The 27,959-nt window shown below is 40.9% G+C and overlaps 2 protein-coding genes and 1 long non-coding RNA gene across 17 annotated transcripts in view; 1 reads left to right on the top strand and 2 right to left on the bottom strand.

Moving 5' to 3' along the window:
• The window catches only part of LOC110990146 (uncharacterized), a 52,275-nt gene extending 47,282 nt beyond the window's left edge, over window positions 1–4,993 (bottom strand). Inside the window, exons 1-3 of the mRNA XM_087136924.1 lie at window positions 4,890–4,993; window positions 3,140–3,267; window positions 1,478–1,617 (exon numbers count right to left, since the gene is read on the bottom strand). Coding sequence (XP_086993050.1) covers window positions 1,478–1,617; window positions 3,140–3,267; window positions 4,890–4,897 — 276 coding nt within the window. The 5' untranslated portion in view covers window positions 4,898–4,993. The remainder of the gene's footprint in view (window positions 1–1,477; window positions 1,618–3,139; window positions 3,268–4,889) is intronic.
• LOC147799147 (uncharacterized) lies at window positions 177–26,240 on the top strand. Of its 15 annotated transcripts, XR_015425248.1 has the most exons (7): window positions 8,557–8,869; window positions 20,114–20,214; window positions 22,266–22,430; window positions 22,944–23,037; window positions 23,138–23,284; window positions 24,812–24,889; window positions 25,777–26,240. XR_015425248.1 is itself a non-coding variant. In XM_087136926.1 (6 exons), exons 3-6 carry the CDS (start codon window positions 22,394–22,396, stop codon window positions 25,826–25,828), a joined length of 261 nt encoding a protein of 86 aa, XP_086993052.1. In that variant the 5' UTR covers window positions 8,557–8,869; window positions 20,114–20,214; window positions 22,266–22,393; the 3' UTR covers window positions 25,829–26,240. The 15 variants fall into 15 exon arrangements, 5 of the variants coding, with proteins under 5 accessions (XP_086993051.1, XP_086993054.1, XP_086993055.1 ...); XR_015425243.1 differs by lacking the exons at window positions 8,557–8,869; window positions 20,114–20,214 and adding an exon at window positions 177–328; XR_015425247.1 differs by lacking the exons at window positions 8,557–8,869; window positions 23,138–23,284 and adding an exon at window positions 190–328.
• Window positions 25,146–27,342, bottom strand: LOC147799146 (uncharacterized). The gene is made up of 2 exons (XR_015425252.1): window positions 27,005–27,342; window positions 25,146–25,985 (listed from the first exon to the last, which is right to left on the bottom strand). It is a non-coding gene; the product is annotated as an uncharacterized LOC147799146 (long non-coding RNA).
• Window positions 27,343–27,959: the final 617 nt, after the last annotated feature.

Genomic DNA, 27,959 nt, shown 5'->3' with positions numbered 1-27,959 from the left:
AATCAAAGGAAAAAACAATGGCAATTTACTGTGAACTAACATACCTGCGATGGTCGTGTATCTTGTGCAGTGGGCGTGGTTTAAACTGAAGTGGTATCACACTTACGAACCGTATACTGCATGTACTGTGTGGACTCCGCGGGCGCGCACGACGAAGTTCAACACAGAGAGCCTTGGGTTTTGATGAGGATATGCGCAGACGGGGCTACGGTGAAATCCATCCATTGGTTCTGTACCCGGGCACTTACTTAACTTCGAATGCGACTGGAAGACGATACCATTACTTCAGAAGGTGGATCAGACTGCATCCAAAGGGGCAATCTACGCGGTGAGTCTCTCCTCCCTCACCTCTTATAATTCTAATTAAATTATTGCAGGTAAGTACCTTTAAATGGGAATTGTCTCGATGCATACGTGATGAGGTACGGAGATCTGAGCACCAGTTTCTTCCATCCGGCGTTTTTATGATATCTTCATCCCGTGATATATTAACTCAAGATGTTGTCATCCAACTGTTACGATGTCGTGATCTCGTCGTAACTTAGTTCAGGTTCAGCTGAACCTGAACTAAGTTACGACGAGATCAAGAGCTACCTGAATTCAGGTAGCTCTTGAAGGTTTTTGCGCGGTGGAATACGATAAGGTAGAGAGTTGCGGATCTCTTTTGAGTGTGTGTGGTTCTGAAAACAACCGTTAGGAGGGTTCCGGATCCGGTAACAGGTTCTTTTCAGGACCACACATACTCAAAAGAGATATTTTCCACATGGTGTATCCGCAAATCCTCTACCTTAGCTCAGGTTGTCAACATCTTGCCTGTATCATGTATCATGTATCATCAACAAGTGGAATGGCACTTACAGAGCTCCGTAGACAGGGCTCTTGTTCTTCTGGCTAAATTCTAGACTTTTCAGGTGAAGAAAATAATTTTTAAAAAGGAGAAGTCCAACAACCAAAATCGTTGTGATGTTGGATAGCTTTTTTTGAACACATCTGGGCCTTCAGGAACGGATGACGAACCCTGATTCGCACGGAGAATATTGTGCATGGGACCTGTCTTCAAACAGAAGTGAGGTATCTTTCTGCAAACCATGGCAATTTAATCAAATGATTGAAATCAGTAACTGTCGAGGTAATGTACCCCGTAAAGAGCCTGTATAACTTAGCAATATTTCGGAAACTTGTGTTGGGAATTGGGTATTGTGTGTGTGAGTATGTGTTTGGGGGGGGGCTGACATCATGTATAGAGGAGGCGATGTTTATGATACAAATACACATCTATAATATGTATTACATACATGCAGATGCTTACATCAGAACATCATGTTTATGGCTTTTTGATTGTCCTAACTTTTAAGTGATATTGAATACATTTTGAATAGCTTTTGCTAGTTGGATCTGTTTTTCAAATGGACAACAATGATCAATTTTAACATAGAACTCTTGCTATAAGATATCAAGCTAGATTACATGTACTTACCTGATTTGTAGTAACTTGGTTATTTTTGATAGACAGCCTCGTGAGGGTTTCATTAGATCCAATGTAGATGTGACCATCAATTTTGTTAAGTATCCTATAGGCTGGTAGACCTGTCTGCGTGTTGCTGACAACCTCGGCATCTATTTCGAATGTAAGGAAATGAGAAGTCTAGGACCAGGACTTAATTTCTTATAAGTGGAATGGAAGTCCACCGCCTAACACTTCCTCATTAATCTACCGAAGTAATTGCTCTACACATCCTGTACTCATCGCCTTTCTGGCATTTCGAAAGACACCGTTTTATTCTGACACCTTTCAATCATACACGTCTTGGAGAGAGGTGGCAGATTGTTGCCAGCCTCGTCTGACACGTAGAATGAAGAATTTGAAGCAATGCTTGGTGGTATGCACCAGAGAAATAGCGCAGATCATGCAGAAACTCATTTTGGTCAAAATGCGAGAATGATACGAGCGGGTACCCTCTCTAGCGCAGCCCTTCACACAAAATAGCTGACACCAAACAACAAGCAGGAAGCTTTAGTCATCCTTTTGACAAACAAAAGAAATGTCAGAACTTGTTGCTTTTGTGTTGGAGAATCTTCTTATATCAAGAAACACAGTAAATGATAAAATGAAAGCAGACTGCAAGACACCAGATACCGTCACAGTTTAAAGCATGAATTAATTCCAATCATGGCAACTCCATGAAAGGCAACTTCAGCACAACGATAATTCATTCAGGCATGTTAGCAAGGAAAATTTTAGTTTCCTCGCGTGCGTTCTCGCCACGGCATGGCCTGGAAGATACCCCTTGTGGCAGCAAATTTCTCCAGAAACTTAATTGAGTGTGGTTAGAGATTACAAGCTTCATCCACATAAACGTAAAAATTGACGCGGAAATATTGACAAGGTAACAATAGTCTAGTGTGTGTATAGCGATTGGACGCGTCTGGGGTACCCATGGGTCTCATTTATTGAAGGATATAGATGGGATTATTATTGGTTATTTTATTTTTTTTAATTTATTTATTTTTATTAATTTATTTTCTTGGGCGCATCTCGGAGTAATAAGCCATCGGGAACCGCATAAACCAAGTTGCCTTTAGTGATGGGGGAACTATGTGTAGAATCCCTGATAATCAGCCACGCCTAACCGACTGGAGTCGCTGGAACCTTACATCTAATCAATTGGAACCGTAAAGTTGTCAACAGGAAATAAAAATCCGATCGGAAACTATAAGTTATGACGTGTGTCTGAGAAGTGTCCCACCAGCGTGCCATTAAAACTGTCAAAGGATCCCAGTAACCAAATTGTCGCGAATAGCGTTGTGCTATAGTCATAAAGTGTTTGTATTTTGTTCAGATTTGTGCAAAAGGGAATAGTGAATGATAATTTACAAAGATTAAATGCGACATTCTAAGGAGGAGACTCAAGTAAACACCCTGCTCATAACACTGGTTTATTTACATGCGTCCTAATTCAGACCTTTTTAATTTTATTTATATTATGTTTTATTTTTCATATATTAATTTTCTATTGTATGGGAAATGAAAATTACTTCTGGCGTAGAAAATATATATACATACCCTACCTTGAACGTACGATACAAAACAAAATGTTAAAACTTGCCAGAAAACGAGCACCTGAAGCTTTGTTCTTACCCCTTGATGGACAAGAAAACATGCAGCTACCATTCTGTTCAAGTTTGGCTGCATCCAACGAGTTGCTGAAGAAGGCAACCAGTAGAAGAGCTCTCAGTACCAACACCAAATGCGACTGTGAACGTGTTCTGGTAAAACAATCAGAAATTAAACAAAGTTTTCAAGAAAATAACCACTTATCAATGATATCCCATTCAGATATTACATTTCATTTGTTAAAAAGAAAATGCCGTGATGAAGATCCTTTTTTTCTTAGATTAACATACTTCTGCTACACAGATTAAGAAAGGCTAAATAAGAATAAGATTAAAGGAAATGGTGTCATAAAGCCATTCGGAAACCTTTACCTTTAAAGAATGAAGTTAACTGTGTGTGCGTGTGAAGCGCTAATGTTTTTCGTTTTGGATAATAGGATTTATCAGGACCAAAATGTTAAGGGGGTCCCAGGGTGCTCAGAGTCGTTGGATATTATGAAAAATGTGATTCCCTTTGGATGAGTTGCGTTGATACATCTTTTAGTTGTAAGTTGCCAGGGTCTCCAGCTTTGGGACTAAGTTCGATTATTCTGTCCATTAACGGCAATTGCAAATTGCAAGAGGTACTACAAAAGCCTACTTCTCAGTGCAGATCTACAGGTATGAAGAGACTTAAATGTACTTGTGTATCTTGGTTGTCAAGAACACTAGTTGCCAACAACACTTTGATATTTGTTATAGATGAACAGTTTGAACATTGCAATTTATTAGTCTTGACGAACTACGAATTCAAGTTGTAAAAAATATTTATTCAACAATTGTTTTCAAGTTATCCTGGAAGCCACATGCTACGTGCCTCTGTTTCCAAATGTAAAATATTTTTCATATAAAGTTTTAACTCATTCCATTCAATCAATTCAACAGTTATAATTGAAAAGATTGAATTTTAAAAAAATTCATTTATAAGTTGTTACTTAATGTTCGATGGCGAACTTGTAGTAACTAAAAACATGCAGAATTTGAGTATTTACAGCAAAGGCCAAGGGTTCTGTTGCGTGTGTACTCGAAATACGCAAACCATGCGTTAGCAACCACCAAACCGGACTTCTCCTAATTTGAAATAGTTTAACAATTCGAATTACTTTTAATGAACGTGAAACGCATTTCGTACGCAAATATTTTCAAAAGCCGTTGTACCATCTGGGGGAATGTGACATGCTATTTGTCATGTTTACTATTTTAACATTGCACTCCAGACAACCAAATTACAGTATTTATTCCCAGAGACCCCGTACTAATCGTTATGCATATTTCATTTAACGCACAAATGTTGGTTCGATTGAAAAGGAAGTGTACACAAACGAAATTAAATTTGTTATGCCATTATGTTGAATTTTCAGGTGAGGCGTTATAAAATAAATATGAATACATATACATCTTGAGTGCTTGACCAGTGAAATTATTATTACCGCTAGCCTTCCGTAGTGATGAGATAATTCCTCACAGTCCTAAACGGGACGCCTCAGTAGTTTTTTGTCACTGATCGAGTAAATATTAAAATGGCGTTTTCCTGAACTGAAATGCTCACAAGCAAAATTGTCTATTTAGTGTTAGCTGAAAAAGTCACAAAATTATATGGATCCCTCCGATAATCGCCTTGAGCCTAAAATTTACCTACAAGACGAGTTTTAAAAATGTTATTATCATGAAATTGTGACTTTCAGGGCAGGTAAAGATACAAGCGGTTTTAACATGTAAAATGCTGTTTTACTAACCTTGTCATCCTGGATAAGTTGTGATGCCTTCGCGAGTAAGTTTGAAGTTAGTCAACACACAACCAGATTTCAAATTCATTTCCGGGTAGACAACTAAAAGCAAGCGTACGCCCTAACAAGGCTCACACGAGGGCCTGGAGATAATGAGTTCCGCTTAGTTGCACATCAATACACAAGTACAAAAAGCAGCAGGAAGTTCAGTTATACAGCGAGCATTTATGACCATGGGGCCACCAGACAGTCACCTTTTGGCTATTTTTATCTAATACATTACAATATATCTTTTCATAATTATGCACGCATGCGCACAAATAATCTTAGCGGCAAGGGCCATTGAAAATGTAAAGGGGTGTGATTTTGATAAGTGTCTCTCAGGTGTTCTCTCTTTCTCTCTCACTTTTCAGTGTTAATGTTTTGCTATTAGTTTCTAATGTAAGTGGGATTTTTCCCCCTTAATCTCGTGCGCACAGGAAAAAGTCTTTTTACGGAGCACTAAAAATAAAATTTGGAAATAAAATACCTGCCAAAAATATTTTCATGGTAAGATAAGGCCTTTTCCTAAACCATTTTGTGAAAATAAAATTGAGAAATGGTACCCCAGTGGTCTAGTGATTTTGTGAAAAGCTCTGTTCGTAAGCGGTAGTTTGTTTTCGTTTTGATACGATTTTTGAAGGCTCGAAACAAAGAATTTGAAGTTTTCCTGAAATCTTCAAAAGTGTACTGTGGTGGAGAAAGGCGTGGAAGTTTTTAGATTTGCTGACGGTTTTCTGCAACATTTTTTTCTCTTTCTGACCTGACATGTTTGCATATCGACCTAATAACGTAGCTCTATGACCTAACTCAGAAAGAACCGTTTCCGTTTTTCCCGAACGAAAAACGACACAATTAAAAGCGATAGAGATAACAGTTAACCCGAATGTCCTGCCGGTCGCTTTACTAAATAGCTTGCCAGAACTTTAAAAAGACAGTATGCATTCGCAACTTATGGTGGAATGTTTTTGAAAACATTTTTGCCTTGAGAGCGCTTGAACCACCAGAAAATAGTTAAGCCACCAGTGTCATCGTTAGGACGAACGTTCTCAAAAACACTCGATTTGAGTGTTTTTATAGATGCTCAGTTCCCCAACCAGCCTGTAGACTGGGGAGGGGTTCGAGGGACTCGAACGAACCCCCTCCCCGGCTCACTTCTGAGTTCCGCTTGTTGGTAGTCTGGGTGTGTGTATGTGAGTGTGTAAACGCCTTCAATCGTGGACCTACAACAATAGGGGACAAGAGGGTCCACGGTTGCCGAAGAGTCCACGGTTGGAAAACGTGTACAAAACATATGGGAGGTCTTCCGAAAAAGTTGAAGTATGAACAAAAGAGGAACAATAGGGAGTCCACGATTGAAGGCGTTTACACACTTGGACGTGTGTACCGAATAGTTTAAATATACCGTAAATTCGGCATACGAGCCACGGCTTAAACGTTGATTCACAAGCTCAAGGTGACAACGACTCTGCATATTAATTAATGAATCAATCTCTAGTCATATGTACCGTCAGGAAGTTCTGGCAAATATCCACATTTCACGTTTCCAAGGGTTTGAAATCAAATCAAGTTTATTCCAAATTGAAAACTACAATATACAAGTCTTACATGCAACCTTTAGTTCGCGACACACATGCAACTTTTCAATGTTGTTTTTTAAAAGCACACTATGATTGGCATTTGTATAAAAATATGTGTTCACAGTGCCAACAGTTCCACTTTTTGGTTGACGAACCTCCCCCCCCCCGGTCTCTGGTCAGGCAACAGGCCTGCCAACATGCAGGAAGGCCGCAAAGGTCAAGAAATACATATGCTACTTTTGAGAGACAGTGTTTAAGTTCATCCATCATTCTATGCAACTCTCTGTACACCTTTGACAGCTTTTTGAACAAAAAATATAAGTAAAGGATCAGACGTGCTACGTAGCTTATAAATGCAGGAATCTAACTAATAGAGATACATAAACAGTGCTGGCTGCAAAAAGAATTATTGTGTAGGTGAACAACGGAGAGTAATGACTATCCATTAATTGGCAGCGCTTGACACAGACCAAATCATTCCATTAGAAACTGTCATAAAAGCGTGTATCCTATGTCCTCATGGACAATGGGTTCCAATGATCCCACCAGAATTGCCCTTAGTTCTGGGAGAAACCCTTAAGCTGGAGAACATTTGAAAGCGTTATTGGCTGGTCCATCGCCAACAAGGTTACTGATTTGAAAGTGTCAAGTTACAGACGAAATAACTTATCCATATCATGACCCGGCAAATGTTCAGCCTTGAATTGGACGTTCTTTAGCATGCGCTTATACAGTCTGGAACGGACTTCTGTGCCAAATGGAATCGTAAATTTGTTGATCGCTATCCTCTCCGTACGTGGGAGCTGAACTACTCACCGGAAACCCCAGGACAGTGTCATTACAAAATGGCCCATTCCATTTCAACGATATAAAGAATAACCTCTGGATGAACCGGAACAATTTGAAATGCAGCTTTGATGTACCTTCGAAAGTAAATATTCAGGGCCGAGCCCTGATTACAAAAGCGTGATTGCATCGTCGGTTGTCAGATATTGCTTAGCCGCATAGTAATCAGGCATTAAATCGTTTACAGAATATTTACAAATAGGGCATTTGGGAGACATTTTGTGGTACATTTTTCAGCATTGAGCTAGGGAGACATTGGCTTTTAGGAAGCCATTTCAGTGTCTCCCTATTTTCAAACTACCAGAAGGAAGAATTTTGAGAGATAATAGATTGGGGTCTAACTCCATAGTTAGCTCCCTGTAGAAATCAACGATTTATACTAAAAGTACGGTGTGGGCAGAAAATATTTCAAAAGTGTGCACAGGTCTAGTTCGACGATCAAGTTGGGTGACTGATTGGATGGTGACTGAAAACACTGTAAAGTGTTTACGACGTGGTCCCCTTTTTGTGTTTTGGCTCAATATTTTTTCAGGTCTTTCTGGTGTCGTAACTGAAATTGATTTATGAGATGGATATTGAAATACATAAACTCTGAATTACATGGAAAACGGACACTTTATTAGTTCCACAACTTCACAACTGTGAAATATTATCACTCCCTGAAGTACATTTCTCAACATTTTAAACGTGCGTAAACAGCTAGCTTGACAACGCTTAAATGGCAGCGTGTATCGCGCGCCCTGACATTGCCTTCCCCCCCCCCCCGTGTCCATGGTCCATATGCAGCAAGGTATGAGACGGAGAGAACTCCCCCTGCTTTGTGTTGGTCATTGTCTCGCAGGAATCTGGGGAATTCCTTTCAGACATCTTGGGGGGGATGTGTTAAGTAACGATAGTCTGGAATGTGTATAGGGATTGGACATGTAGGGGGGCCCTCGGTCTCATTTCTTGCTGGGTGTACCGTACCTATACCATGGTCGACCCAGCCTGTGTGTGATTAGTGTGGTTCCCTGACCGCAGATTTCCCAGACGTCTGTATACATAATCTTAACAAGAGTAGTCAGAAATATCGGGACTGGTATCCAAAGCAACATAAACGTTCGTTACGCGAATACGCTGCGTCTGTACTGTCACGTCACATGACGTACCCATAATAAGAGAAGATGTGCGTGATCGTCGGGGGCGTCGGGCGAGGAGAGGTACATGTACGGATGGTAGATTTTTTTTTTACAATAATATAGGTTAAATTTTACAAAATGCACAAGAACCCGGATGTTCGATATAGGTAGAAGTTCATTAAGGGGTAGTTTTGCTCCGGAAAACGAAAACGGAGGTTTTCTCAGGTACAACTAGGCCTGCAAGCACTTTTCAAAAACAAGCCTAGGGCCTACCCACGTCTAGTCATGAAAGTACAAGCGTTACAACACGAACCAATTGCGCTCAAAGTCACAACAACGTGGCCAATTGACCAACTCATGACCATTACGACCGTACGCCAAATTGTACCATCACATGAGTATGAGGGTACGTATGAGGATGTGTGCCGTTGCCTTTCCCTATATAAATGTTGGATTTTTCCCTCAAGTTGATACCCACCCGTACCCTAGCCTGGTACAGTGGTAGAATGTGTGCTGCCGTGTGTATCGATGCTTTTTAATGGCTGAACTTTAACATACATTGTAGGCCCCACATGTATCATTGACAAGGCACCATCCCCTGACCACGATAAAATAAGTTGCTCAGTCTTGTATTTGCGTTCCTTGATTAAACTGTATTTGTGAATTTTAATTTGAAATCTTGATCGGGTTGTCATGGTTGTAGGTACGCCGGGCGGGGCCGTCCAGCTCTCGTACATATACTGGTAATCTCCGCCTGGCACTTGGGGTAATTTTAAGCCTGACTGCCCAGCACATACATGTGTATCATTCCCCGAGTTGGTAAAATTTCTTAAAAATCTAGAAAATTCTAATGTATGTTTCTATCTTAACCCTAACCGCCAAGCACATTGTTTGGCTTACACTGCACAGTACTACAAAAAAAATTAGTAATAGTCTGAGCCTGAAGGACCTAGCGCTACAGATTACTACTTCTGGATACATGTAGGTTACTTCCATTGTTACTCGTGCAGAGAACAGTAAAGCCATGCATTCATAGTGCCACAGCATGGTACATTGTCTTATCTATTGTATTGCTTCTGAGAACAATAAGGTCATGTCCTCTGACAAGCGACAGCGCTCAGTACTACATTTTACTACAAGTAGTAAATTGTAGTATTGTGTAGGGTTAGGGTTAAAGAAGATATTTCTGTGTTTAATTCCTTGTTTTAAACTGCAAAAACTACCAAAGTAAGCTTAAAATTGCGCACCAATCCAGGCCTTGAGGTGAACGACGGCGGCCATACAACCACATACATGTACATCCCATCACATTAGGCGAGCTTCACATCCAGTATTCCCTGTACTGTACCTGTACAGCACTACACACGCACATTGCATTTGATTACGGTGTACGAGTTGGTCAGAGTACAAGCTAGTCAGTGTAGGAGTTGGTCAGAATACAAGCTAGTCAGTGTAGAAGTTGGTCAGAGTACAAGCTAGTCAGTGTAGGAGTTGGTCAGAGTACAAACTAGTCAGTGTACGAGTTGGTCAAAGTACAAGCTAGTCAGTGTAGGAGTTGGTCAAAGTACAAGCTAGTCAGTGTACAAGTGGGCCAGAATACAAACTAGTCAGTGTACGAGTTGGTCAAAGTACAAGCTAGTCAATGTAGGAGTTGGTCAAAGTACAAGCTAGTCAGTGTAGGAGTTGGTCAAAGTACAAGCTAGTCAGTATACAAGTTGGTCAAAGTACAAACTAGTCAGTATACGAGTTGGTCAAAGTACAAGCTAGTCAGTGTAGGAGTTGGTCAAAGTACAAACTAGTCAGTGTAGGAGTTGGTCAGAGTACAAAATAGTCAGTGTACGAGTTGGTCAAAGTACAAGCTAGTCAGTGTACGAGTTGGTTAGAGTACAAGGTAGTCAGTGTACGAGTTGGTCAAAGTACAAGCTAGTCAGTGTACGAGTTGGTCAAATTACAAGCTAGTCAATGTACGAGTTGGTCAAAATACAAGCTAGTCAGTGTACGAGTTGGTCAAAGTACAAGGTAGTCAGTGTAGGAGTTGGTCAGAGTACAAGCTAGTCAGTGTACGAGTTGGTCAGAGTACAAGCTAGTCAGTGTACGAGTTGGTCAGAGTACAAGCTAGTCAGTGTGCGAGTTGGTCAAAATACAAGCTAGTCAATGTAGGAGTTGGCCAGAGTACAAGCTAGTCAGTGTAGGAATTGGTCAAAGTACAAGCTAGTCAGTATACAAGTTGGTCAAAGTACAAACTAGGCAGTATACGAGTTGGTCAAAGTACAAGCTAGTCAGTGTAGGAGTTGGTCAAAGTACAAAATAGTCAGTGTAGGAGTTGGTCAAAGTACAAGCTAGTCAGTGTACGAGTTGGTCAGAGTACAAGGTAGTCAGTGTACGAGTTGGTCAAAGTACAAGCTAGTCAGTGTACGAGTTGGTCAAATTACAAGCTAGTCAATGTACGAGTTGGTCAAAATACAAGCTAGTCAGTGTACGAGTTGGTCAAAGTACAAGGTAGTCAGTGTAGGAGTTGGTCAGAGTACAAGCTAGTCAGTGTACGAGTTGGTCAGAGTACAAGCTAGTCAGTGTACGAGTTGGTCAGAGTACAAGCTAGTCAGTGTGCGAGTTGGTCAAAGTACAAGCTAGTCAATGTAGGAGTTGGCCAGAGTACAAGCTAGTCAGTGTAGGAATTGGTCAAAGTACAAGCTAGTCAGTATACAAGTTGGTCAAAGTACAAACTAGGCAGTATACGAGTTGGTCAAAGTACAAGCTAGTCAGTGTAGGAGTTGGTCAAAGTACAAAATAGTCAGTGTAGGAGTTGGTCAAAGTACAAGCTAGTCAGTGTACGAGTTGGTCAGAGTACAAGGTAGTCAGTGTACGAGTTGGTCAAAGTACAAGCTAGTCAGTGTACGAGTTGGTCAAATTACAAGCTAGTCAGTGTAGGAGTTGGTCAAAATACAAGATAGTCAGTGTACGAGTTGGTCAAAGTACAAGGTAGTCAGTGTAGGAGTTGGTCAGAGTACAAGCTAGTCAGTGTACGAGTTGGTCAGAGTACAAGCTAGTCAGTGTACGAGTTGGTCAAAATACAAGCTAGTCAGTGTACGAGTTGGTCAAAGTACAAGCTAGTCAATGTAGGAGTTGGCCAGAGTACAAGCTAGTCAGTGTAGGAATTGGTCAGAGTACAAGCTAGTCAATGTAGGAGTTGGCCAGAGTACAAGCTAGTCAATGTAGGAGTTGGTCAAAGTACAAGCTAGTCAGTGTAGGAGTTGGTCAAAGTACAAGCTAGTCAGTGTACAAATTGGTCAAAGTACAAGCTAGTCAGTGTACGAGTTGGTAAGAGTACAAGCTAGTCAGTGTAGGAGTTGGTCAAAGCACAAGCTAGTCAGTGTACGAGTTGGTCAAAGTATAAGCTAGTCAGTGTACAAGTTGGTCAAAGTACAAGGTAGTCAGTGTAGGAGTTGGTCAAAGTACAAGCTAGTCATTGTAGGAGTTGGTCAAAGTACAAGGTAGTCAGTGTACAAGTTGGTCAGAGAACAAGCTAGTCAGTGTACGAGTTGGTCAAAATACAAGCTAGTCAGTGTACGAGTTGGTCAAAGTACAAACTAGTCAGTGTACGAGTTGGTCAAAGTACAAGCTAGTCAGTGTAGGAGTTGGTCAAAGTACAAACTAGTCAGAGTAGGAGTTAGTCAAAGTACAAGCTAGTCAGTGTAGGAGTTGGTCAAAGTACAAGCTAGTCAGCGTAGGAGTTGGTCAAAGTTTAAACTAGTCAGTGTAGGAGTTGGTCAGAGTACAAAATAGTCAGTGTACGAGTTGGTCAAAGTACAAGCTAGTCAGTGTAGGAGTTGGTCAGAGTACAAGAGAGTCAGTGTACGAGTTGGTCAGAGTACAAGCTAGTCAGTGTACAAGTTGGTCAAATTACAAGCTAGTCAGTATACAAGTTGGTCAAAGTACAAACTAGTCAGTATACGAGTTGGTCAAAGTACAAACTAGTCAGTGTAGGAGTTGGTCAGAGTACAAGCTAGTCAGTGTAAGAGTTGGTCAGACTACAAGCTAGTCAGTGTACGAGTTGGTCAAAGTACAAGCTAGTCAATGTAGGAGTTGGCCAGAGTACAAGCTAGTCAGTGTAGGAATTGGTCAGAGTACAAGCTAGTCAATGTAGGAGTTGGCCAGAGTACAAGCTAGTCAATGTAGGAGTTGGTCAAAGTACAAGCTAGTCAGTGTACGAGTTGGTCAAAGTACAAGCTAGTCAGTGTACAAATTGGTCAAAGTACAAGCTAGTCAGTGTACGAGTTGGTAAGAGTACAAGCTAGTCAGTGTAGGAGTTGGTCAAAGCACAAGCTAGTCAGTGTACGAGTTGGTCAAAGTATAAGCTAGTCAGTGTACAAGTTGGTCAAAGTACAAGCTAGTCAGTGTAGGAGTTGGTCAAAGTACAAGCTAGTCATTGTAGGAGTTGGTCAAAGTACAAGGTAGTCAGTGTACGAGTTGGTCAGAGTACAAGGTAGTCAGTGTCAAATTACAAGGTAGTCAGTGTACGAGTTGGTCAAAGTACAAAATAGTCAGTGTACGAGTTGGTCAAAATACAAGCTAGTCAGTGTACGAGTTGGTCAAAGTACAAGCTAGTCAGTGTACGATTTGGTCAAAGTACAAGCTAGTCAGTGTACGAGTTGGTCAGAGAACAAGCTAGTCAGTGTACGAGTTGGTCAAAATACAAGCTAGTCATTGTACGAGTTGGTCAAGGTACAAACTAGTCAGTGTACGAGTTAGTCAAAGTACAAGCTAGTCAGTGTAGGAGTTGGTCCAAGTACAAACTAGTCAGAGTAGGAGTTAGTCAAAGTACAAGCTAGTCAGTGTAGGAGTTGGTCAAAGTACAAGCTAGTCAGTGTAGGAGTTGGTCAAAGTTTAAACTAGTCAGTGTAGGAGTTGGTCAGAGTACAAAATAGTCAGTGTACGAGTTGGTCAAAGTACAAGCTAGTCAGTGTATGAGTTGGTCAGAGTACAAGAGAGTCAGTGTACGAGTTGGTCAGAGTACAAGCTAGTCAGTGTATGAGTTGGTCAAATTACAAGCTAGTCAGTGTACGAGTTGGTCAAAATACAAGCTAGTCAGTGTACGAGTTGGTCAAAGTACAAGGTAGTCAGTGTAGGAGTTGGTCAGAGTACAAGCTAGTCAGTGTAAGAGTTGGTCAGACTACAAGCTAGTCAGTGTACGAGTTGGTCAAAGTACAAGCTAGTCAATGTAGGAGTTGGCCAGAGTACAAGCTAGTCAGTGTAGGAATTGGTCAGAGTACAAGCTAGTCAATGTAGGAGTTGGCCAGAGTACAAGCTAGTCAATGTAGGAGTTGGTCAAAGTACAAGCTAGTCAGTGTAGGAGTTGGTCAAAGTACAAGCTAGTCAGTGTACAAATTGGTCAAAGTACAAGCTAGTCAGTGTACGAGTTGGTAAGAGTACAAGCTAGTCAGTGTAGGAGTTGGTCAAAGCACAAGCTAGTCAGTGTACGAGTTGGTCAAAGTATAAGCTAGTCAGTGTACAAGTTGGTCAAAGTACAAGGTAGTCAGTGTAGGAGTTGGTCAAAGTACAAGCTAGTCATTGTAGGAGTTGGTCAAAGTACAAGGTAGTCAGTGTACGAGTTGGTCAGAGTACAAGGTAGTCAGTGTCAAATTACAAGGTAGTCAGTGTACGAGTTGGTCAAAGTACAAAATAGTCAGTGTACGAGTTGGTCAAAATACAAGCTAGTCAGTGTACGAGTTGGTCAAAGTACAAGCTAGTCAGTGTAGGAGTTGGTCAAAGTACAAGAGAGTCAGTGTACGAGTTGGTCAGAGTACAAGCTGGTCAGTGTACGAGTTGGTCAAATTACAAAATAGTCAGTATACAAGTTGGTCAAAGTACAAACTAGTCAGTGTAGGAGTTGGTCAGAGTACAAAATAGTCATATATGAGTTGGTCAAAGTACAAGCTAGTCACTGTTTGAGTTGGTCAAAGTACAAGCTTGTCAGTGTACGAGTTGGTCAAAGTACAAGCTAGTCAGTGTAGGAGTTGGTCAAAGCACAAGCTAGTCAGTGTAGAAGTTGGTCAGAGTACAAAATAGTCAGTGTACGAGTTGGTCAAAGTACAAGCTAGTCAGTGTACGAGTTGGTCAGAGTACAAGCTACTCAGTGTATGAGTTGGTCAAATTACAAGCTAGTCAGTGTACGAGTTGGTCAAAGTACAAGCTAGTCAGTGTACGATTTGGTCAAAGTACAAGCTAGTCAGTGTACGAGTTGGTCAGAGAACAAGCTAGTCAGTGTACGAGTTGGTCAAAATACAAGCTAGTCATTGTACGAGTTGGTCAAAGTACAAACTAGTCAGTGTACGAGTTGGTCAAAGTACAAACTAGTCAGAGTAGGAGTTAGTCAAACTACAAGCTAGTCAGTGTAGGAGTTGGTCAAAGTACAAGCTAGTCAGTGTAGGAGTTGGTCAAAGTTTAAACTAGTCTGTTAAGGAGTTGGTCAGAGTACAAAATAGTCAGTGTACGAGTTGGTCAAAGTACAAGCTAGTCAGTGTACGAGTTGGTCAGAGTACAAGAGAGTCAGTGTACGAGTTGGTCAGAGTACAAGCTGGTCAGTGTACGAGTTGGTCAAATTACAAAATAGTCAGTATACAAGTTGGTCAAAGTACAAACTAGTCAGTGTAGGAGTTGGTCAGAGTACAAAATAGTCATATACGAGTTGGTCAAAGTACAAGCTAGTCACTGTTTGAGTTGGTCAAAGTACAAGCTTGTCAGTGTACGAGTTGGTCAAAGTACAAGCTAGTCAGTGTAGGAGTTGGTCAAAGCACAAGCTAGTCAGTGTAGAAGTTGGTCAGAGTACAAAATAGTCAGTGTACGAGTTGGTCAAAGTACAAGCTAGTCAGTGTACGAGTTGGTCAGAGTACAAGCTAGTCAGTGTACGAGTTGGTCAAAGTACAAGCTAGTCAATGTAGGAGTTGGCCAGAGTACAAGCTAGTCAGTGTAGGAATTGGTCAGAGTACAAGCTAGTCAATGTAGGAGTTGGCCAGAGTACAAGCTAGTCAATGTAGGAGTTGGTCAAAGTACAAGCTAGTCAGTGTAGGAGTTGGTCAAAGTACAAGCTAGTCAGTGTACAAATTGGTCAAAGTACAAGCTAGTCAGTGTACGAGTTGGTCAAAGTACAAACTAGTCAGAGTAGGAGTTAGTCAAACTACAAGCTAGTCAGTGTAGGAGTTGGTCAAAGTACAAGCTAGTCAGTGTAGGAGTTGGTCAGAGTACAAGGTAGTCAGTGTCAAATTACAAGGTAGTCAGTGTACGAGTTGGTCAAAGTACAAAATAGTCAGTGTACGAGTTGGTCAAAGTACAAGCTAGTCAGTGTACGAGTTGGTCAAGTTACAAGCTAGTCAGTGTAGGAGTTGGTCAAAATACAAGATAGTCAGTGTACGAGTTGGTCAAAGTACAAGGTAGTCAGTGTACGAGTTGGTCAGAGTACAAGCTAGTCAGTGTACGAGTTGGTCAGAGTACAAGCTAGTCAGTGTACGAGTTGGTCAAAATACAAGCTAGTCAGTGTACGAGTTGGTCAAAGTACAAGCTAGTCAATGTAGGAGTTGGCCAGAGTACAAGCTAGTCAGTGTAGGAATTGGTCAGAGTACAAGCTAGTCAATGTAGGAGTTGGCCAGAGTACAAGCTAGTCAATGTAGGAGTTGGTCAAAGTACAAGCTAGTCAGTGTAGGAGTTGGTCAAAGTACAAGCTAGTCAGTGTACAAATTGGTCAAAGTACAAGTTAGTCAGTGTACGTGTTGGTAAGAGTACAAGCTAGTCAGTGTAGGAGTTGGTCAAAGCACAAGCTAGTCAGTGTACGAGTTGGTCAAAGTATAAGCTAGTCAGTGTACAAGTTGGTCAAAGCACAAGCTAGTCAGTGTACGAGTTGGTCAAAGTATAAGCTAGTCAGTGTACAAGTTGGTCAAAGTACAAGCTAGTCAGTGTACAAGTTGGTCAGAGAACAAGCTAGTCAGTGTACGAGTTGGTCAAAATACAAGCTAGTCATTGTACGAGTTGGTCAAAGTACAAACTAGTCAGTGTACGAGTTGGTCAAAGTACAAGCTAGTCAGTGTAGGAGTTGGTCAGAGAACAAGCTAGTCAGTGTACGAGTTGGTCAAAATACAAGCTAGTCATTGTACGAGTTGGTCAAAGTACAAACTAGTCAGTGTACGAGTTGGTCAAAGTACAAGCTAGTCAGTGTAGGAGTTGGTCCAAGTACAAACTAGTCAGAGTAGGAGTTGGTCAAAGTACAAGCTAGTCAGTGTAGGAGTTGGTCCAAGTACAAACTAGTCAGTGTAGGAGTTGGTCAAAGTTTAAACTAGTCAGTGTAGGAGTTGGTCAGAGTTTAAAATAGTCAGTGTAGGAGTTGGTCAAAGTACAAGCTAGTCAGTGTACGAGTTGGTCAGAGTACAAGAGAGTCAGTGTACGAGTTGGTCAGAGTACAAGCTAGTCAGTGTATGAGTTGGTCAAATTACAAGAGAGTCAGTAAACGAGTTGGTCAGAGTACAAGCTAGTCAGTGTATGAGTTGGTCAAATTACAAGCTAGTCAGTGTACGAGTTGGTCAAAATACAAGCTAGTCAGTGTACGAGTTGGTCAAAGTACAAGGTAGTCAGTGTAGGAGTTGGTCAGAGTACAAGCTAGTCAGTGTAAGAGTTGGTCAGAGTACAAGCTAGTCAGTGTACGAGTTGGTCAGAGTAGAAGCTAGTCAGTGTACGAGTTGGTCAAAGTACAAGCTAGTCAATGTAGGAGTTGGCCAGAGTACAAGCTAGTCAGTGTAGGAATTGGTCAGAGTACAAGCTAGTCAATGTAGGAGTTGGCCAGAGTACAAGCTAGTCAATGTAGGAGTTGGTCAAAGTACAAGCTAGTCAGTGTACGAGTTGGTCAAAGTACAAGCTAGTCAGTGTACAAATTGGTCAAAGTACAAGCTAGTCAGTGTACGAGTTGGTAAGAGTACAAGCTAGTCAGTGTAGGAGTTGGTCAAAGCACAAGCTAGTCAGTGTACGAGTTGGTCAAAGTATAAGCTAGTCAGTGTACAAGTTGGTCAAAGTACAAGCTAGTCAGTGTAGGAGTTGGTCAAAGTACAAGCTAGTCATTGTAGGAGTTGGTCAAAGTACAAGGTAGTCAGTGTACGAGTTGGTCAGAGTACAAGGTAGTCAGTGTCAAATTACAAGGTAGTCAGTGTACGAGTTGGTCAAAGTACAAAATAGTCAGTGTACGAGTTGGTCAAAGTACAAGCTAGTCAGTGTACGAGTTGGTCAAAGTACAAGCTAGTCAGTGTACGATTTGGTCAAAGTACAAGCTAGTCAGTGTACGAGTTGGTCAGAGAACAAGCTAGTCAGTGTACGAGTTGGTCAAAATACAAGCTAGTCATTGTACGAGTTGGTCAAAGTACAAACTAGTCAGTGTACGAGTTGGTCAAAGTACAAACTAGTCAGAGTAGGAGTTAGTCAAAGTACAAGCTAGTCAGTGTAGGAGTTGGTCAAAGTACAAGCTAGTCAGTGTAGGAGTTGGTCAAAGTTTAAACTAGTCTGTTAAGGAGTTGGTCAGAGTACAAAATAGTCAGTGTACGAGTTGGTCAAAGTACAAGCTAGTCAGTGTACGAGTTGGTCAGAGTACAAGAGAGTCAGTGTACGAGTTGGTCAGAGTACAAGCTCGTCAGTGTACGAGTTGGTCAAATTACAAAATAGTCAGTATACAAGTTGGTCAAAGTACAAACTAGTCAGTGTAGGAGTTGGTCAGAGTACAAAATAGTCATATACGAGTTGGTCAAAGTACAAGCTAGTCACTGTTTGAGTTGGTCAAAGTACAAGCTTGTCAGTGTACGAGTTGGTCAAAGTACAAGCTAGTCAGTGTAGGAGTTGGTCAAAGCACAAGCTAGTCAGTGTAGAAGTTGGTCAGAGTACAAAATAGTCAGTGTACGAGTTGGTCAAAGTACAAGCTAGTCAGTGTACGAGTTGGTCAGAGTACAAGCTAGTCAGTGTACGAGTTGGTCAAAGTACAAGCTAGTCAATGTAGGAGTTGGCCAGAGTACAAGCTAGTCAGTGTAGGAATTGGTCAGAGTACAAGCTAGTCAATGTAGGAGTTGGCCAGAGTACAAGCTAGTCAATGTAGGAGTTGGTCAAAGTACAAGCTAGTCAGTGTAGGAGTTGGTCAAAGTACAAGCTAGTCAGTGTACAAATTGGTCAAAGTACAAGCTAGTCAGTGTACGAGTTGGTAAGAGTACAAGCTAGTCAGTGTAGGAGTTGGTCAAAGCACAAGCTAGTCAGTGTACGAGTTGGTCAAAGTACAAGCTAGTCAGTGTACAAGTTGGTCAAAGTACAAGCTAGTCAGTGTAGGAGTTGGTCAAAGTACAAGCTAGTCAGTGTAGGAGTTGGTCAAAGTACAAGCTAGTCAGTATACAAGTTGGTCAAAGTACAAACTAGTCAGTGTACGAGTTGGTCAAAGTACAAGCTAGTCAGTGTAGGAGTTGGTCAAAGTACAAGCTAGTCAGTGTACAAGTTGGTCAGAGTACAAGCTAGTCAGTGTAGGAGTTGGTCAAAGTACAAGCTAGTCAGTGTACGAGTTTGTCAAAGTACAAGCTAGTTAGTGCATAAGTTGGTCAAAGTACAAGCTAGTCATTGTAGGAGTTGGTCAAAGTACAAGGTAGTCAGTGTACGAATTGGTCAGAGAACAAGGTAGTCAGTGTACGAGTTGGTCAAAGTACAAGCTAGTCAGTGTACGAGTTGGTCAAAGTACAAGCTAGTCAGTGTACGAGTTGGTCAAAGTACAAGCTAGTCAGTGTACGAGTTGGTCAAAGTACAAGCTAGTCAGTGTAGGAGTTGGTCAAAGTACAAACTAGTCAGTGTAGGAGTTGGTCAGAGTACAAGCTAGTCAGTGTACAAGTTGGTCAAAGTACAAGCGTGTCAGTGTACGAGTTGGTCAGAGTACAAGGTAGTCAGTGTACGAGTTGGTCAGAGTACAAGCTAGTCAGTGTACGAGTTGGTCAGAGTACAAGGTAGTCAGTGTAGGAGTTGGTCAAAGTACAAACTAGTCAGTGTAGGAGTTGGTCAGAGTACAAGCTAGTCAGTGTACAAGTTGGTCAAAGTACAAGCTAGTCAGTGTACGAGTTGGTCAGAGTACAAGCTTGTCAGTGTACGAGTTGGTCAAAGTACAAGCTAGTCAGTGTAGGAGTTGGTCAAAGCACAAGCTATTCAGTGTAGAAGTTGGTCAGAGTACAAAATAGTCAGTGTACGAGTTGGTCAAAGTACAAGCTAGTCAGTGTACGAGTTGGTCAAAGTACAAGCTAGTCAGTGTACGAGTTGGTCAAAGTACAAGCTAGTTAGTGTACAAGTTGGTCAAAGTACAAGCTAGTCAGTGTAGGAGTTGGTCAAAGTACAAACTAGTCAGTGTACGAGTTTGTCCTGAAACTGTTTAATGCACCCACTTTAGGATTCAATGGGACGTACACTGTACATGCAGATGACTGTTTCCTGTGAGGCACAATGTCAGGTGTTCAGCTCGAGGTCATCACAGCTGGCAAACATTGTACTGCTCAGGAAACAGTTGTTGGTGTACGAGTGCCTACTCTTCAAGCTCAATTCTGAGTGGTCAGCTCAGCTGGTGTGTCGTGACTGTTTGTCATTCTCCCTGTCTTTTTGCTTTCAGTTTGAATAGCAGAAGAAGAAGAAGATGGCAACTTGGGATTTCAAACTCAGCAGTAGGACAGGTTACAATTTGGAATGGAAATTTCTTTTATTTTCCCGAATGTAAGTAAACTTTAACACCATCTCTGGAATCTCTGATTTCCATTGAATCCTACAGTGGACGTATTACACAGTTTTGGAGGTGAATTCTGGGGATTTTGAATTTGGCCATGAGATGTTTTAGATGAGATAAATTAATGGTAACGAAGGCTTATGAAAGGCACTCGGACTCAACTGTCATCGACCACGTCTTAATGTAAAAAGAGGCGATTCATTGAGATCTAGTTACTCTATTATTGCCCCATAATGTTGCTCATATATGTGTACCAGACTACCTCCATATACATGTAGTGTGCCCAGTGTTTTAGCTAGGATTTGAAAAGTGAATGTGCAAAATGAAAAACAGGGAGCGCAATTTGTTTAGAGTCCAAAATTTGTGTGCAAACTTGAAGTATGTAAAAATCGCCATGGGAATGAGGTTGATTACATGTACATGGATGAGCGCTCAGTGGTGAACAAGTATGGCTCCCTGTATTCATTTTGTTACAAGTTGATAGATAAAATGCTGTAGTTCATTATTTGTAGTAAGGGAACTTGCCTGCCGGCGTTGATACGTTTGAACCAAACATCCGAACCTACAGCTTACAATCATGTACTTTACTGCAGCATATTTGCTACTTTGGACTTGGTTGATTGGGGGGAAAGAGTGGGAAAAAGACTGAATTTTAGCTCAGATTTTGTTTTACATCTTTCGGGATCTAGGTTACACAAGCCTCCAATTAAGTAGTGCACAACTTGATTTGCACCGCCAGGCCGTGCTTGAAAAAAATGGGCCATGATTTCACAAAACTGGCCATGCAAAACACGGCTGCAAGGCTTGCTAGTGAAAAATCTAAGTGAGCCACACGATGCCATTTGCAGACCTGCCAATTGTTCCAATTTAATAATCGGAACATTCTGATTTTTCAGGAGGAAAAATAAATCTGAAAGAATCTTGCAATTTTCTGCGGATTGTCTAAGTACATGTAGTTCACTCGTCCTCATCTTACATCGCACAACACATACCCATGTACGTACTGGTTGTGCCCAATCACTTGGCTGTGGCTTCAATTTACGCATGGGTGTATGGAAAATGGGCGCAGCCACAACTGTACCTGTAGATTTGTGTGTAATTTCAAACCGCAGCCAAGTAATATGGACGCCAACCTCGACTCCGTGGGCTGCGTGCATGTTTCTTTGAACCTCATAGTGTGGCAAATTCGTGTGAATGGGAACAAGGTTTGCACGTCGGACAAAACTGAATGAAATGATGGTTTTTTTTATTTCTGTTCGTCCCCACAAAAAAATCCCTCATTCTACATTTTGTCGTTCACTGTGAATTAATACAACTTTTTTCTAAATCTTTTTTGTATGCATAGTTCAGTAATTATGGAAAAAGAAAATGAGAGATATTGCCATTTGTGAACGATCCTATCATAACCAATGCGTAACGTAAATTTGGAAATGGGTAGTTCCTTAGCGGGTGTGCATGTAACGACCGTGACATGATGTCATGGATGTGAGCGTGAGTAGGCCAATTTTGACTAAGCGCTGTGATACGTCTGTTGCAACCAGAAATCAGCTAATAAAGTGAAATCTCCCCCGCATTTCTGCATCCTCAAAGGGGGAGCAATTTCTGTTTTGTCGATACTGTTGGCAAGATATCCAAATAGTGGGGGACTGAGTGATTATTACACCATACTGGTCACCTTGAAACACTGACCAAGAGGAAAGAGCCGCATCCAACACAATAAGCTGATATCCTGTGTCCGAAAAACATACATCCATGCTTGCTGTCGCCCAAAATGTGGTCCTTGTGCAACCATGGCAACTGTATTGCTGTTTTCCAGTCTTCTTGTATTTCACATTTGTAATTTCATTAAATGCAACAAAAGAATTGTCATGCAGCCATAAAACTTTAGGCCTACTAAATGAATCTTAAATGCACAAATAGAGAATGTGAAAAATAATTTAATTACTCACAGGAGAGTAATTTTTTGCAGGGTGGTTGTGGAAGGTGCAGGGAAAAATGACAAAGTCTGCTTCATGTTTCACTTACTTTCTTTTACTTTCAGGGGTCTTAGAATAGCTAAAACCCGGGAGCTTCTGGGGCGTTGCCCCTGGACCCCACCAGGGGCTCAAGGCAGTCGGCTGGACCCCACCCGTTCAGGGCTCACACCAAGGTGCTCTCGTTACATGCTTGATGGCCGTTCTGATTTCTTTCTTTCCATCGTTGGCAGGTATGCAATTGCTTTATGTGTGGAGAGCCCCCGTTGCTAATGTCCCTTAAAATGAGATTGAGACTTTTTTCCAGGCTAAAAATTAAACACAATGTATATTGACGGTTTTACCAGACCCTAAAAATTGTTTTCTGTACCTTTGGATCTCTACTTGTCTCAAAATCTTGAAGCAAATTTGGAGCAATGTTGCCAAAAACTTCTGTGATGGCAGCCATGTTGTGCTATGGATCATGCGTAGCGCACAAAGCAGTCTTACCTACAAATGTCATTGTTACATTTATTGATGGAATCTCAACAAAGTATCATCCGTACACACATAGAAAGGACATTCAAGCAGTCAGGTTGTGGTCAAAACCATTCTCTAAGTGGTCCAGTGGTTTAGTGTAAAACCACCAAGATACATTGTAGGCATGGTAGGTGAACAAGGTTCCTCAAAACGAGACAGTCAACTGAAGACAATTATTCTGTCTAATCCTGGAATCCAGTTGATGTTTTGTGTGTGCATCTTTGCAGGTAAACCGTGTGGTAGACACGGACATCCTCTGTTGCCATGGAGAGAGCTGTGCTTGCAGAGGTTACCAAACAAATTCCAAGTCAGAAAGGAAAGGTATATGAATATGTAGCATCAGTTTTTATAAGCGTACCTTTCCGAAAACAACATCTGTAATTTTCTTGCATGTTTTTTCTTGTTAACCACTTGCCTCCAGGGTTTCCGGAACCAGGCACCTTGGGTTTGTATGCGTAGCCAGGGTAACCGAAATTGGACAAAAGAGCTGGGCTTTAAAAGACCATACTCGGAACAAAAGACCAAGCTGCAGGGATTTGCCATCATTTTTAAATTGGCATTAGCAGAGGTAATCCATCATTGTTTTCAAACAGTATACATGTGTACCACTGTTTGTGGCATTCAGTGCCAGTGCATTATCAATGGGGACAAAAGCGCTCCAGCGATGAGTAATACAGTCCTGCTGCACGCTATTCTGGCCACATTTGAAAAGACGCCACTGGCATTCAGCAAAGCACAAGGCTAATAACGGGAACAAAGGAAATTATGCAACACCGCACAATCTGGGCTCTCTTTACTAGGTGGCTGGCCTGGCTGAAATACTCGGGCATCAGTGGAGGTTGCCTGCCAGGTTAGAGTAGCCACCAGACAGTCATTCGTAAATGAAGTTACGAATTTTTGAAGAATTTTGAAAATGGAAAATCTTGAAAAACCCCCTTGCATTCCTGGGAACTCACCTGCAGATGCAAATTCCACCTGGCTGGAAAGTGGTTAAGTGGGTTGAAAGATTCATTCAATAACCATCTCATAAATCCATTTCAGTTACGACACCAGAAAGAAGGTTCTCGGCCAAAATGACTTCAGAAAGGTTTTACTGAGTTTTTTATATACACCAGGATAATTTTGGTGGACCCCCTTGTTAATGAACTCCTCAGTTTTCTTCTGCGGCAGACTTTAGGGCATGCATATATCAACATGACCACAAACCACCAGAAAATTCCTTTTAAATTAAAAAAAAAAATCATTAATATCCAGCCTTCATATACCGAAAAGAAGTGTAATAAAATCGTGATAAAAGCACAGATGCTGAAATTTACCTTACAGGGTAATCATTTCAACTTAGTTATTCAAGTGAATTTCAGTCTTTTATACCTTGGCACTGATTGGTCAATCCCATAGCAACCCCGGTAGGACATTTCTAAGATTTTCATTGGCACCTTCCATTAAAAAGTGTCTTTGACCAGAGCTACATGTGTTCTTGTGCCAGTGTTCAATAATTGTGTACTTCATTAATAATCTTTGTGTGCGGTTTTGTTGATCAGTGTGGTTGACTTGTTGCAGTCTTTACACCAAGTCGAGCGATGAAAAAAATCTGAAACTGTAAATGCTCTTATTTATCAAAATAATACCCAGACTGTGTCTAGGGTTACTACCAACTCAGTTTTCCTGTCATTTCCTATATTCATGGCAGCTTTCGATTGTATGACATAATTCCCTTAGACTTAAGAGTTTTGGAGATTCCTTCAACTTTGCCCTTCCCCTGGTATGGAAAGATGTGCGATAAAAATTTACCTTCCTATGGTGATGGAAAATGCTGAATTCCCCTATCTCATTACAACTGAGATTGTAAAAGGTACAAGATTTGAAATGTGAATGAGCTCAGACTAGCTTTTCTAGTGGGCTTTTTCAACCTTCACACATGTGAGCCTACCGTAGAATTTTTTGGGGCCTTTAAATAAATCAAACACATGAAAGTACATGCAGGTGTCTCATCCACTAAATTTGTACAAGGTAAAGCTCCTTAACCACACGCTTCATTTGTTTTTAATGTCTAATTTTGGAATTGTTTCATATTTTTCATCTTTTTTATATGCAGCAATGAAAAGATACACATTCTTCACGTCACAGAAACACCTGTGGGAGTTTTATTGGCCATCAGAGGTCACATGACAAGGTAAGGAATGATGCTCTTAAATTGTGCCACCTGCCTAGAGTCTGAATAATTTTGTCGTTTAAAGCTTCAAACACATGTCACTGCCCTCTTTAAGATTGCCAAAACTTGTCTGAAAGCACAGAGCTGTGACATCATTTCAGACTTTCCTGCTTTACTCTTGTAGATATAAATTGAGAGCAGTTTTTGGCAAGCGGCGCACTTTCTCAAAGGATTGGCAGTTCTTAATTTGAAGTAATCGACCAACTCACAAGGGAAGAACTTGGAGACGGACAATTTAATTTCAAAGTTTAGCTGGCAAAACTCCCCTTATCAAATAATTGGATTGGGCTCAAGCTTCTTTCATTTCAGTCTCAGAAAAGATTCCATTTCAACCAATACAAAAAGTGTCCTAGAGGCCTGAGAATATTTCGTCCAAAAGCTATAAAAGGACTAAGAGAGACATCCAGATGCCTTGTCTTGTTTGGAATTTCAAAAGTGACAGAAATTCATCGAGACTCTTAATAAATAAATTGATATGATAAATAGGATATTGATAGGAATACAGTTGCTGTTTGACGAAAAATGGGTGATTTGGGGTCTCATTAAAAGGAGCTGCCACACTTGGAGTGCAATGTTCTTTCAAAAAAAACATACTGGGCTTTTATCCTGTATAACATTTCAAATGTTAATTAGCAAGGTATGTGCTTTGGGAATAGCTAGGAACTCAGTCTGTACGTTTCAAGTTCGCAGTGGAGTTCCATTTTCAATTTCTTCATTTAGATAATGAAACTGGCAGAACCTTGATGTGGGTTTTGCAGAGAATCATTCACTTCAAATAGCTTCAGCTTTCACTTGGAGATTGCAATTGGATACGTTTAAAACATTTCCTCATTTGTTCTTTCTTGTAGCGTGCTCAGCTGGTCAGGCCAAGTCATCCATTTCTGGTTATTACGAGACTGAACCCAAGATGTCGCTAGCAGCCTTGCAACCAGCAACCTTGTGATTCAAGTTAAGCATCTCTATACGTCAGTTTGTTCCTCTCACAGCTTCTGCATCACAGCCTTCAAGACTAGAGGAAGGCTCCAAATCTTCGACTGCAACTTTCATCTGCTGTTGGCTAAGAGTAGTGGGAAAAATGTTAAATTATGAATTCCAAGTTTAAGAGCGGTTTGTTATGTTCTGAAACACTTAGTGCATTTGTGTGCACATTGCATTTGGAGAAAAGGTGGCCTTTCTCTGCAAAAATGGTGGTCTTTGAAATGAGAGACACATAGCTCAGATAACATTATGAAACTGTTAAAGTTTTGTAATGAACAAATTTCACAGTGCTGGCATTGAGCCGGAGAGTTTAGAATAAAACAGTGAAAGTGGATGAATTTGATATCAAGTCTCTTCAATTCGTTGTACTGTATTTTATTACCATTTAGGTAAGAGTTCCATCTACAGACGAAATTAATTTTCCCTTGGAGTAGTTTGTTAGGCATCAGAAAGTGATAACGTGTCTTAAAAGTCTTTTCCAACTGTGACACTGTTGATGCATTTTCATAGAAAATACTTACAATTTTTCAGACCAGTCTCATAGGGTTTTGAACAGGGTATATTAAGTGATGTCCGCATATGGAATTTTACGCCATTTATTTTGACATAAATTGGGCCTTGACAGAATTTATTTTCAAGACTAATTAAACAGCTACCGGTACCAACTGAATTTGAATTTTAGCTTTTGGGGGAAACTTATTCTAAGGGAGTTTGAAATTAGCAAGGCTTTAAGGGGAATGCTACCAAAATGAAAGCGCGAACTGCGCATGATATTTGTACGGTCAGGATTAATGTAATCTACCAAAACAGCATTCGTATCAAGACTGGGATTAGGAATTACTCCATGCTAAAACCGAAAACTTTAACCCTCCTATGCTAAGATGCATTCTTGACACAGTTGTCATATCAGTCAAGTTTCCCATACGTGTCTGTGTACTGGGGGAAATCAATTGGAAGGCATTTCTGACTGTTTTTGATGGTTAAAACAGGAGGGTTAAGGGAGAAATTGTGCCACTCCAGTAGAATGATTCGCCATACACACTGATATTTTTCAGGGAATGTGCTGTATACGAAGCTGAAATACCCCCAGTTTCTTACCTTTTATGCAGTGGGTCTGCTTGTTGACACTGGCGACAGAGCCATGGAGGGATGAAACATATGAAGAAATAGCAACAGTAGCAGGTTTAGGGTCGACGACAAAGTGGAAATGCCTATGATGTAGAAAGTAGCCAGAGCGTCTGATAGTGTAATGTCTCTCGGCTGATACTATGACCCGACAACAAATGACAAGAACTAATATGGATAAGCGATGAAACCATGTGTGGGCAGGGAGCCAATAGGAATAGATGGGGGTGTGGCGAGAACAGAATTGGGGGAGCAGGAAAGTTCCACAGACTAGACTGCATGCACGAGGATGGGAATACATTACTAGTCTGAGTTAGAGGCGAACACAAGCTAGGCGTTTCAAATCTGGGCCCCCATTGCATACACGTTAAAAGAACGGTACTTTAGCTGAGAAAGAGACCAATTTTTTTGTTGGATTCTTTTGTTCAGTCTCCCCTTAACAATAAAAACATTCGAGGCTTAGGAGAGGATTAGACGCCGCTTTCTTTTGTTACGCTGGGGTGAGCAACAATGGGGAGAATTGAAGCAGAAAATCTCGGAAAACTCGCCTTTAAAAGCATTTCAGGCAAAAAAATGATACTTTTTGCAGAGGAAATTGCATAACAAATCTAACTATAGTTTCAATTTTCCAAAATTCGCCCGGATAAAAAAGTTGGCATTTCAGCACTTGCTGGATCCACGCTAAAACTTTCTCCCACCCGACGTTGGTGGCGCTATAACAGTGAAAATCCACCATAATTCGAGGCATGCAGTGAAGCTGTACATCATTTTCATGTGTGTATATCAGCATACGATGTGCTGTCGAGAAAACAAATTCACAGTTTCATTTTTAAACTTTCATATGAAATTTTCTAAAAGATCTTATCTTTTTATACACATTTTCCAAATGTTTTTTATATTTTAATTTTTACATGTTTCCTCGAGAATC

This window comes from Acanthaster planci, linkage group LG05, assembly GCF_054643075.1.
Source record: "Acanthaster planci isolate LZ-2023a linkage group LG05, COTS_SCS, whole genome shotgun sequence".
In the NCBI taxonomy this organism is placed as follows: domain Eukaryota; kingdom Metazoa; phylum Echinodermata; class Asteroidea; order Valvatida; family Acanthasteridae; genus Acanthaster; species Acanthaster planci.
This window is presented reverse-complemented; position numbering and strand designations above follow the sequence as displayed.